This window comes from Artibeus jamaicensis, unplaced genomic scaffold, assembly GCF_021234435.1.
Source record: "Artibeus jamaicensis isolate MK-2021 breed Jamaican fruit bat unplaced genomic scaffold, CSHL_Jam_final scaffold_1964, whole genome shotgun sequence".
Taxonomy (NCBI): Eukaryota; Metazoa; Chordata; class Mammalia; order Chiroptera; family Phyllostomidae; genus Artibeus; species Artibeus jamaicensis.
In genome coordinates, this window is record NW_026522030.1 from 26274849 (window position 1) to 26287571 (window position 12723).

At 36.4% G+C, this 12723-nt stretch overlaps 1 protein-coding gene across 2 annotated transcripts in view; it reads left to right on the top strand.

Moving 5' to 3' along the window:
* Positions 1 to 12723, top strand: part of KIF27 (kinesin family member 27) — an 89360-nt gene that overhangs the window by 42548 nt on the left and 34089 nt on the right. For both annotated transcript variants that reach the window (XM_053656573.1, XM_053656574.1), the window contains exons 7-10: positions 4017 to 4186; positions 4710 to 4813; positions 6218 to 6373; positions 9538 to 9743. In XM_053656573.1, the coding sequence (XP_053512548.1) occupies positions 4017 to 4186; positions 4710 to 4813; positions 6218 to 6373; positions 9538 to 9743 (636 nt within the window). The remainder of the gene's footprint in view (positions 1 to 4016; positions 4187 to 4709; positions 4814 to 6217; positions 6374 to 9537; positions 9744 to 12723) is intronic.

Below are 12723 nucleotides of genomic sequence, written 5' to 3' on the forward strand. Positions count from 1 at the left end.
CACACTTGTCAGGATGGCCAAATCAAACAACAAATGCTGGCAAGGTTATGGAGAAAGGGGAACCCTAGTGCACTGTTGGTGGGTGTAGCCACTGTGGAAAACACTATGGGATTCCCTCAAAAAACTAAAACTGGACCTGCCTTTTGACCCAGTGATTCTGCTGCTGGGAATATACCCTAAGAATTCCAAGTCACCAATTCAAAAGGACTTATGTACCCCTATGTTCATAGTGGTGCTATTTACAATGGCCCAGTGCTGGAAACAGTCTTAGTGCCCATTAATAAATGAGTGAATCAAAAAACTATTCCATTGTGTACATTTACACAATGGAATACTATGTAGCAGAGAGAAAGAAAGAAGGAGCTCCTACCTTTTACGACAGCATAAATGGAATTGGAGAATATTATGCTATGTGAAACATAAGCCACTCGGTGAAAGATATATACCATATGATCTCACCTATAACAGTAATCTAGTGAACAATAAACTAACAAACAAAATAGAACCACAGAAATAGAAACATGGAACAGACTGACAGTGACCACAGAGGAGGAGGAGGGGGATAATGGTGGAACAAAGGGGAAAGGACTAGACAAAGGACATGTACAAGTGACCCACAGACCTAGACAACGACAGTGTGGGAATTGACTGTGGGAGCAGGGGGTGGGGTGGGATGTGTGGTGGAGGGCAAAGGGGGAAATATTGGGACAACTGTAATAGAATGGCAGTAAAAAGTGATGAAAAATAATAAAGATTAACAAAACAAATATGATATAATTAAAGCAAAAAAGTAGTGTTATACATACTAAGGCACTTTGGAAAGAAAAAAATTACAAAGGTGTTCTTGTTATTACTTAGGTTTAGTATAACACCATAGATCTTCATGAAAATCTATTGTATTTTGTTGATGGTAAAACTTACCTATTTTTTTCACATTTTGTCATTTTTGATGGCAGGATTTGTTTTTTTAATTGATAGCATGTCATAGTTTGATAACCATTTTCCTTTCTTGGTAGTATAAAAATAATGGTGTGTCTTGCAGTTGATGGCATTTTAGATTTGATGAAATATAGTATCATGAAAAGGGAAAAAAAGCAGTAGGTACACAATATCACTTTTAGTACCTGACTGAAATATTCTTAAGGGACATATTTTAAAAGCCTTCTGGGATCTCCAGATTCACAAAAGGGGAATATTTGTAATATCTTTTTCTTCCCCAAATAAATTACATTTTAAAATGTTATTTACCAATTGATAGACTGACAGGGAAGGAGAGAGAAAAGCATTGACCTGTTGTTCCACTTATTTATGCATTTATTGGTTGCTTCCCGTATGTGCCCTGACCAGGGATTAAACCTGTAGCCTTGGCATATCAGGACAAGGCTCTAACCAACTGAGCTGCCCGGCCAGGCATTCTTGCAAAGTTGCAGCACATCTGATGAAACAAAATCAAATGCATCAATGATGAGAGGAGATTCTCTTATTGTATGGGGATTTAGAATGTTACATTCCAGTCTGGGTATAGTGCTTTAAGTCACATTAGATTATTTTCCGAGAAAAATCAAGCTGCTGAAGGACATTGGGGGAAATCTGAAGTACCTCTAGGTTTAGTCTGATTCAGAGGGGACGTGATGATTTTTCAAATACAGTGGTGGACGAAAGTAGGTTTATAGTTGTAATACAAATAAATAATGTAAGAATAAATTCTGTCTTTCACCTACTCAAGGCTGTGAACCTGTATTTGAAGGTTTATCATTATTGTTAGACTTTGTCTTTAGAATTGGGACCAGTGAGAAGTGCTAAAGGAATAGATAGAGGGGTTTATTAGTGGGAACTGGCAAAGATGATATGAGGCCTGTGAGGGCATCCCCAGCAAATGTGTTCCAGCAGAGGTTAAATGGCGATTTGCCTGCAGTGTTACAGAGGAGAGTCGAATGTGGGATGGATAGTTGAACTCAATAACCGTAAAGTTTTTCTAGCCTCGTTGCTATGTAATTCTAGGAAAAAAATGGTTAGAATAAAACAAATGGCTTCTAATTGGATACATGTCAGTTATCTGAATGATTAGCCTATTTGAGTACTTATATATGATTAGTACTCTAGGGAGTATGGTTGAAAATGCTAAAATATCCCTATCAGAGAGCTGTGGAATGCAGAAGCAACTGAGGGAAGCAGGACCCAGTACCTAGGTAGGAAGGGGCTGGATTGTAGGCTTTACAAGCCTGCAAAGGTCAAAGAACCATTGGGTTGTGTGGAATGACTACTGAAGAATTAATTTGCACTCTGGCTGGTGTGGCTCAATGGATTGAGTGCCAGCCTATCCACCACAGGGTTGCTGGTTTGATTCCCAATCAGTGCACATGCCTGGTTGCAGGCCAGGTCCCCAGTAGAGAGGCAACCGCACATGGATGTTTCTCTCCCTCTCTCCCTTCCCCTCTGTCTAAAAATAAAGTAAAAATCTTTAAACAAAAACAACAACAACAAAAGAATTAATTTGCTAAATGTTAATAATTATTTAAACTCGTGGCAGAGTTTATTTGGTGTTCATTATTAAGGTGGGTTATTTGTTTTCTTTGTAAAAAGAAGTTTTAAAAAGCAAATTGTAATCTCGGAGAACAACATTTGACTTTGAACAAAAAATTTCTTTTGCTCCTGAAATAATTCCCACCTCCCTGACAAAGAAAAACCTTGGTGCCTATCAGCTGTGGATCAAGTGGCCAAGCTGTTAGATTAAGTGTTTGTTAGATAAATACTTCTTGAGTTGGTTCTTCTGTAAGTAATTCCCTCCCCCACCCAAAACTCCAGAATTGGGAGGCTACCCAGAGCGCTTGATGCCTTATCCATCATGGTGCTGATGTGACAGATGGTCTCATTAGGTGACCAAGAGTAGAGGCATCAAAGTCAGACATCAGGGTGTCAGGTAGGTTTTTCCGAGAGGAGTATGTGAGGGACCTATGTGAACTGACTCTTGAGCACCTTGTGATATACACATTTCACTGTATGTTACAACTTTAATAGCTTGTAATAATATGGTCATAAACTAAAGGGGGGGTAATGGTGGGGATGAGGGGTAGGGTGGAGGGGAATAAAGGGGGAATAGAACAACTGTAACAGCATAATCAATAAAAAAAAAAGAAAAAAAATTGAGTCTTTCCTCTTAAGATTTTATTATTTACCTTTTTTGAGAAATCACCCTGATACTTGATTACAAAGGTCGTGAAAAGAAATATTTGGTAACAGAAACTAGAATAAGAGTATAAGGGCAATTTCTAATTCATTGTTGTTTTTTTCCATGCTCATTTTTTGAGAACTTAAGGTCCATTGGCAATAGAAGCATCTTATAATATATTTAGAAAGTTCCCACACTAGCATCTAATTGTCCTATGATACATATTCAGTATGTCGCCTGTAGTATTAATCAGCTGTGCCTAATTACCACATGTGAAGTGTGAGTAAATACATTTGGATTTCCAAATTGAGAATATTTTGCCTTAGCAGAGGGAGTGGCGACAGCTTTGGATTTCTTTATTTAATGGATTTGGATTGGAGGGGGATGCAGACCCTGAGCATCAACACCATGATGCTCCTAGTGTTCAGAACCCAGAAGACTGGTGGGCTGTGAGACAGTTGCCCCCTGCCGCACCGATGTGCAGTGGACTGTGTATCATACGGGCTCTGCGTTCCTGGGGGAGTGCCTGTGGTATCTTGGGGCTGTGATGTTTTCGCTCAGCCTCTCTTTGGTTTCATTTTTGAATATTATACTGTAGTTGAAGGTAGAAGTTTTTAGAAGAGAAAGAGCTCTGTAGATTCTGAAAGAAGTATGTGTCTGTGAGGCACATTTCACATTCATTGTGGAGTGAATTTTGACACTTTTGAGGGGGTCATACATATTATCAGTGATTGTGTATTTTTAGAGTACTTATTTAATAACCCCTTAAAATGTGTTGAGTAGTAAGATAAAAATAGACATTTAAAAATCACTTTTTTTGTTGTTGGGTGTGGAAATCACTTGGAAGGTCTACACAAGCCCTTCTGTGTGCTCTCTGGATCGAGTAGTTGCTGGATTTCGAACACGAAGTCAGATGCTCCTGGGCCACATAGAAGAGCAGGATGAAGTCCTCCACTGCCAGTTTTCTGATAACAGTGATGATGAAGAGTCAGAAGGCCAAGAGAAATCTGAAATTAGGTATGTTAAATATAGACCGAATTAGTAAACATATACTTTTATGATGTAATAAATATACAAATGGAGAGTTTTTTATTAAACTATATCTTTTCCATTTAAATAATAGTAGTAATTTAGTAATTTTTAGTAATTTTTGCTAAATTACTAAATTTTAGACAGTACATTTAGTAATTTTTGCTAAATGTACTGTCAACTAGTGTACTGTGAAACCAGTGTTTGAACACGAGTCATCAGAGTCATGATTGAAAAATAATTTTGCTTTTAGAGCTTTTATAGTCATTATATGTTAGTTTTCAGAGAGAATGGTTTTGGATTTCCAGATTCAGCTGCTACAGTGGCAACAAACAAACAATAATGAATTTCCCGCTGGGCCCAGCGTGGGTGGGAATATTAGTAAAATTCTGTTTATATAATTAGTAATTCTCTCAACATTATTGGCACTTTGGGGGGAAGCTAATTAGAGGGCAGATTAGCAAACACTAACAGACAAGTTGTTACCTTTGACCCTGATCTTTTTTTTTAGACGTAGAAGTCGCTCATGGATTCAAAAGCCAGGCTCTGTTTGTTCTCTTGTTGAATTGAATGATATGCATGATCAAACACAAAAGTCAAGTCTGGGGAATGAAGGTACACAGACTTACTTCAGTAATTTACATTTAATGTTTATAAGACATCTTTTTTTTCTTCAGTCAGTAAGTTAAGAACCATCCAGGGATTCGCAAAGATAGGATTGTTTTCCTGGTTGGTAGAACTTCCTTTATGTTCTGTGTTCTGCTTCTGATTTATTATTCTTTTTTACTCCTCAGTAATACATTTTTCCCACCAGTCAATTCTGGCTAGAGTTATAGGCTCACTCTCTTAGAATGGGGACTTTATACTCAAACCTGAGTTGGTATGCACTGTACTCTTGCCTGCTTTAAAATACATCTTATATAATTTACTAGGCATCTCCTTTCCTGTTCCACAGGCACACATGCTTACCATTAGTGCTGTACTCTTGGCATTGGAGCCAAATTAGTCCAGGGGTGCTCATAATCAAATACACATTATTTGATGCATAACAGCATAAAATGTCTATGTTCTAAAACTGTAGTAGGATATTTTTAACTCATTTATCTTGGCCAATGAGTGGTAAAAGTACAAAAAGTATAAGTATAGAAAATATAAATAAAATGATAAATAAGTCTACACTATGAAAATGGAGAGCCTTTTTAAAGAACCTATGCATGTAATATTTAACTAAAATTACCTATATGTCACAAATAAAACCGAAGTAACATTTTAAATTCATAAGCGATATAGGTAAGTGCTATCCAAGTTGCTGTTCTTGACTATTACTGGCTTATAAGCAGTAAAGAAACTTATGTCAGAATTAGATCAGTGCACTAGCTCTGTCACTGGGAAGTCTTTCTATGAAAGAAAGATCAGCTGAACCAAACGGTGACATAGTTGCTTTACAGTCTGGCGTAAGATAACAGCGAACAGTGCTGGCCCACCCTCTAGTAGTCTGGTGTAGAATACATTCTTTGATTACAACAAGACTAGAAACTAATAGGGAAAAAGTTCAAACCTCTACTTACCTGGAGATTTTACAACTTTCTTAAATAATTCAAGTTAAAAACTCAAATTGCAGAATATCTGAGGGCAATGAAAACTTATGTCAGAACCTATGGGATGTGACTAAAGCATATATGTAGTATGGGTGTGATTATAGCCTTGGACTTGAAGAAAAAATGACAGTATTTACTTCAGTTCTGACATAAAGGTGACCAGAGAGGAGTTTTTCACTGGAGTTGGGGAAAAGAAATGCTAGTGTCTCTTAGGAAAGGAAAGGAAAACTCTTCCTGTAAGCTAGAGAACTAGAGTCCCAATTTCCATGTATTTTCCCTTCCCTGTCTCTGTTTGTCTCTTCCTCTGCTGCCTCTAGAGACTGCTTCTGTGTCTGCTTTTCTTTTTTAGCTTCTTTACTTCTGTTGAATATTTCATAAGCACATAATTTTATTTCTCAGTTTTGTTTCTTTTATTTTAAAGATTCAAAGATTGAAGGTCTCCGAGAGAGTCAGGAGTTGAATTTGCAAAAATTAAGAACTTCAGAACTCATACTTACTGAAGCTAAACAAAAAATGAGAGAACTTACAATTAACATCAATATGAAGGAGGACCTGATTAAAGAATTAATGAAAACAGGTAATAGTATCTGATAAAGGTGTGTTCTAGAGTCAGTATGTGGAGGTTAGTTATTAAAAGAACTCTGTTATATTGGGATTCCTCTATGAATTGTTTTAACCAGTGTGAATTCTGTGCTCTGTTGAAACTCTGTGGTCCACTTACTGCTTTTTTGCTACATTTGTTTGTTTGTTTATTTATTTATTTTTAGAGAGATGGGGAGAGAGGGAGAAAGAAAGGGAGAAACATCAACCAATTGCCTCTCACATATTCCCAACTGGGGACCTGACCTGCAACCCAGGCATGTGCCCTGACTAGGAATTGAACCAGTGACCTTTTAGTTTGCAGATCAGCTCTCCATCCACTGAGCCACCCCAGCCAGGGTTGCCAGTTTTAAAGAAACATTATACTAGGTATCTGGGAATATATCTGAGATGTTTCTCTAAGTCATTTTAATAATTATTTAAATCATTAATCTTTATTTTCTTGGATAGTTCATTTTAACAGTAATCTTAAACTTTATATTTTAAATGAAGTTGATTTTTATTTCTCTGAAGACACAAGGATTTATTCTTGAGAGCTGTTCTCTTGAGTGAGCTAAGCTTCTAGCTCTTCTGAGTCGCAGATTTGTGCCAGGTTGGTGTATGTACCACATCCTGTCCTCACCCGCAGCTACCTTAGGCTTGCCCTAAAAAGGCCATCTCAAGCCTTTTGCCTTCCTCCCCAGATACACTCAATGTATGAGCCTTGACTACTTTGAAATTCAGTTAAGAATTGAAGGAGTTAGAGACACATTTCTTTTCCCTAATTCCAATGAAAAATAACTTTCTGTACTTGAGCAACAATAAAAAAAGAAAGAAATAATACACATAACTTTCTGGTCACATTTAGGGGACCTGAAGGAAATACTATCTTTTATTCCTTCAAGCTCAAGGCTATAATCACACCCAAACTACATGAATTATGGTTGGTCTCAACTCCTCTGACAGCAAGGGGAAACCTGTCTTCCCACTTCCCCTCTCTCTCCTGCAAACTTGCTTTCTGACCGTTGGTCCTTCTTTCTTCACCGCCTCTCCCAAGCTGCTGTCCCGAAATGGTTTCCTTCCTGTTCCTACTGACATATGTGCTGTGCATCATCCCAACTCCAGTATCTCAGATGTCTAATTAAACATGACCATGCTCCTTCCTCACAGGCAGGATCAATGCCAGTAGAACTCTCCTAGGAGTATCCAGGAACTGATTGAGGGGTCTAAATAGCTTCTCCATCCCTAAAATTTTAGGGTACTGCCTGTGGAAGTTGAGGACATTTACCCTTCTGGAATAAATGACTTAATTTTAGATAGTTATCTCAACACGGGGTATCTCACTGAACAAGCACACTTTTTTTTTTTGTAGCCTGGGTTACCCATTTTGGTTGCCTTAGGGTACCTGAATGGGTACAGAGAAGATCCTCTTCTTACTCATTAGAACCAAGGACCCTTAGTTCTAGCAAACTAAGATGGTGACTAGCAAAAGGCTCAGTGTGTGCTGACTTTTCAGAGGCGCCTCAATAAAGATTTTTCCCAAATTTCAACTACTTCAGCCACCAGTAACAGTGATGGTACTGTTTTATCAATTCTAGTAACACATTTTTCACATTTTAATATCTCTGTAATCAGAATATACCTTACAATCAGTGGCATCTTAGCATCTTATCATGCCATTGGTTAATTGGCACTGTACCTTAGTTCATAAAATATTGGTGTGAACACTTTATGGTGTCTTAGATTTATTACAATGTAGTAGTCATATATATTTTGAAGTTAGTCAAATTATCGTAGAGTGTAGAGCCAGAAGACAACTCACAGTGCATTTAGTTCAATAACTCTTTTTTATTAAAAAATTAAGAGATTTTTAGTGTAACAATATGACAAACTGTTGCTGGTGATTATTCATCTCATGACCTCTAGACTCTTAGTTCCCACTGCCACGAGTTTGCTAGTCTAGTTCAGGGACAGCTGACTCTTCAGAACCAATCAAAACCAAGTTTTTCGGTTCAGTAGCTGGATTAGAATGAAAAGAAATATAGAAACATCTCATCCTATTTTTCTCTGTGTTCTAAATATTTGTCAGAAAAGCATTTAAAAAGAATTAATCTTTGCCCTGACTGGTGTGGCTCAGTTTGTTGGGCATCATTCCACAAAATGAAAGGTTGCAGGTTCGATTCCTGGTCAGGGCACATGCCTGGGTCGTGGGTTTGGCCCCCTGTCAAGGTGTGTGTGAGACGGAACTGATTGCTGTTTCTTTCTCACACTGATGTTTCTCTCCCTTTTCTCTCTAAAAGTAAATAAGATCTTTTAAAAAATAATTCACCTTTAACATGTTCAATGGAATGAAAAAGGAGGGGTCAGCTATAATTAAAAGATTAAAAGACATAACAGTCATATATGTCATGGATCTTGTTTGGGTCATAATTAAAATAAACCAATTGTAAAAGACATTTTGAAACAATTGGGGAAGTCTGAATAGGGCATTGGTAGGTATTTATATTGTTAGGTATAATGATTCTGGTTGGGTCTGTATTTTGTACAGATGCTCACTGAAGTATGATTAGGTGAGATATGACATTTGGGGTTTTATAATTTTTAAGCAATTAAGTGAAAGAAAAACATAGATAAAGTAACTGTAGCAAAACTTGATAACTCTTGAATCTGGGTGATGAGCACTTGTTATATCATTTCCTTACTTTTAGTATGTTGAAAATTTTTCATAGTAGGGAAATTTTTCATTTCCCTACTTTTAGTATGTTGAAAATTTTTCATAAAAAAAAAGAATTCAGAGGAACGGATTATGGGTAGCAGGAAGTTGAAGTGAAATAAGTAAAAGGCCAAAGAGTAACCCCAGATACCCTTCTTAACTAGAGTTTGATGCCAGCAGAGCTAAACTACACATTCAGAAGACCAGAAGTGTCCACTAAACACAAAAAATCCATTGTGAAGATTGAATGGTACCAGATGGAAGCAGTCATTAAGGAACTAACTATTAAGAGGCCAGGTGTCAAGTTGTGTTTGAATTTCTAATGTGATGCCTTAAATATTTACAACACTCAGCTAGATTTGTAGGAGGAGAACATTTTTATATTTTTGATATTTTGGTTTTTAAAAATATAACTTATAATTGTTATTACTGTTATTATTATGGTGAAGGTAATGATGCCAAGTCTGTAAGCAAACAGTATTCTCTGAAAGTAACAAAACTTGCGCATGAAGCAGAACAGGCGAAAGTGGAATTAATTGAGACAGAAAAGAAGCTACAGGAACTGGAAAACAAAGATCTTTCTGATGTTGCTTTGAAAGTAAAATTACAGAGGGAGTTCCGTAAAAAGATGGATGCTGCAAAGCTGAAAGTCCAGGTAATTTTAAAATGTAATTGAGAAAACCTACTTAAAGCTTTCTATTTTTGAGGATTCTTGTATTTAGTTAGGAAAGAAGTAGGATTCTATTTTTACCAGCTGGATAAATTGGAATGCAGCTTTTCTTTTCCAGAGTGCTGGTAGGTTTGCAAAATTTTGATCTGGGTAATATATTTCTGCATTCAGGAAGCGTATTGTCTTGCCCTGGCTGTTGTGGCTCAGTGGATTGAGTGCTGGTCTACAAATTGAAAGGTCACTTGTTCAGTTCCCAGTCAGGGCACAAGCCTGGGTTGTGGGCCAGGTACCCAGTTGGGGACCTGCAAGAGGCAACCCAGTACTTCCTTCGCACATTGATGTTCTCTCCCCTTTTTCTCTCTCCCTTCCCTTCTCTCTAAAAAATAAATAAAATCTTTAAGAAAAAAGTATATTTACCTTAACTTTTTTATCAAAAAACATAAGGTAAGAAATAAAGATAACCACAGAAATAGTGTTCTTTTCTAAAGGACAAAAGATTGGTGATTAAATAATGGCATAAAACATCTGCACAGCACTTTGTAGACACTCAGCAAATAACTGTTTCACTTTTCTCAACCCATGAATGATTGGTTGAAGAAAGGCTAATAATTCCTAGTACTACAGCTTATTAGTTTCCTAATGCTGTATTTAGATATATCCTCAGAACTAGCTACCGTTAAAAATTCTATCCAATGAGAGAGATTTGATTAGAGAGATTTGGTGTAATGAAGCCATTTTTGCTACTGTTGGTATGGTCAGACTGCTTCATTAGTCTGATTGCAGTGAATTTGCTAGAATGCTTTCTTTCATTTTTTATTCATAATTTATTGCTTTCATATCTTTTCCACTGTATGTAGAACAGAATTGTAGGTAGAACAGAATTGCAGGTAACCTGTTCAAGGCATTATTTATTTATTTTTGAAGCTGTTCTGTAGTTATTTTCTTTCAACGAGGTGTTTACTGCACATCTCCTCTGTGCCAGGTCCTGTTCTATGTGGGAGTGCAGAGATTGACAGTACCCCCCAAATCCATCCTCTTGGGGTTTTATAATGACACCTCAAACATCTGGATGTCACCACTAAAATTTTTTACCTAAGTAGCCTCAAGTCAACACCAAGTTAAAATAATAACTCGAAAATTTGAACTGATTAAAGGAATGTGGTCATTGTCCATATCACACCTTCTACTTATCTTCAGAATACTTATTTTCATTTAGTTCACCTCAGAGAGTCTTGGGATTAATTCTTTTTTTACTGCTTGATCCATTAATTAAGGTTGTGGTGTGTTACAAAGTACTCATTTTAATAAAACATTAGTAGAACAAAACAATTAAGACTTTTTCTTCGTGCTTATTGTATTATTTATAATTTCAGAGTTTTATATTCTAACCATTTGATTATAACTTCAGTTTTTATATCAGTATTAATAATGGCTAGAATTACTATTCTTCTAAGGAGGTTATTATATTTATGTATCTTCTGTTTAAGCCTTGTTTATGGATTTAGCAAAGATTATTTTCATATGTTCTGTATCTCATACAACTATAATGGTTGAGATTAAATGAAAGATTATTAATAGGGCTTGTGAATTACCATGTTCCCTTTGTTTTATGAGTTTCATGCTGCATATTCTTTTCTCCTAAGGGTTCTGATAAGGAAAAAAAAGCATACACAGAACTTAAGTTCGGACAGAACATCTCACACAGTAGAGGACTGAAACAAGATTCCTATGTAGTTTTAGAAATGACCGCCTTTGACATATCCATGCACGACTGGTGGGGGAGGGAATGATGAAGACGAAGGAGGATGGAGTGGGTGAGGAGGAGGAGGACAGTTACCAGATATTGGGTGTCACAAAGTGCCATGTACATAGGTGTTTTGTATGTGTTACTTAATCATTATTTAATTCTTTGAAGTGGGTATTTTTATCCTGTTTTATAAATGAGCAAGCTAAGATTTAAAAAGGTAAAATTCCATTTCAGGGTCACTTAGTTGTAGTAAAAATACCAGCTTTCTATATTCTAATGTACCATTTTAAATATTGAAATACTAGAGTTTTTGGTACAATTAAGTTATTTCAGTTTGTAAAACAAAATTTTTTTAATGAAAAAATCTTAAATGTGTATTCTTTTATTTAAATGATTTTATTTATTTATCTTTAGAGAGAGGGGAAGAGAGGGGGAAGGAAATGGAGAGAAACATAATGTGTGGTTGCCTCTCACGTACCAACTGGGGACCTGGCCTGTACCCCAGGCATGTGCCCTGACTGGGTATCCAACCAGTGACGCTTTGGTTCAGAGGCTGGCACTCAATCCACTGAGCCATATACCAGCCAGGGCTGAAATCTACATTCTTTATGTCATTATATATATATACACACACATATATATACATATATACACACATATACATATATATATACACACACACACCATGTATAATGCACACCCATGGTTTTTGTGTGCATTATACACTGGATTATTATTCCCATGGAATGCAATCATTATACCCATGTATAATGTGCATCTGTATTTTCCCCTCAAAAATTTGGTTAAAATGTGCATTATACATGGCAAAATACAGTAATATATGCTGCATTAATATTTCAATGCTAACTGGTGCACTTTTGAGCATCTCTGGATTAAGAGCAAAAGACAATGATAACCTATCTCACTTTTAAATAAGATTTTCAGTACTTATACTGATGTGGACAAAATACTAAAATGCTAGTATTATTTTGCTCCAGCATTGCAATTACTGTCAAAATTAAATGTAAGTTTAGTTTTGTATTGTTCTAGTTTTTACCATGCACATACAATATTTTTAATTAAAATGCTCATTAATAAAAAATGAAGAGATGAATTTTGATCTCTTTGGCTGTCAGCATCAGGGCATCTCATCATTCTCAGTATCTTGTGAAAATTATGGCAGTTGCCCAATTATCAAAGTAGAAATGTAGAAAACAA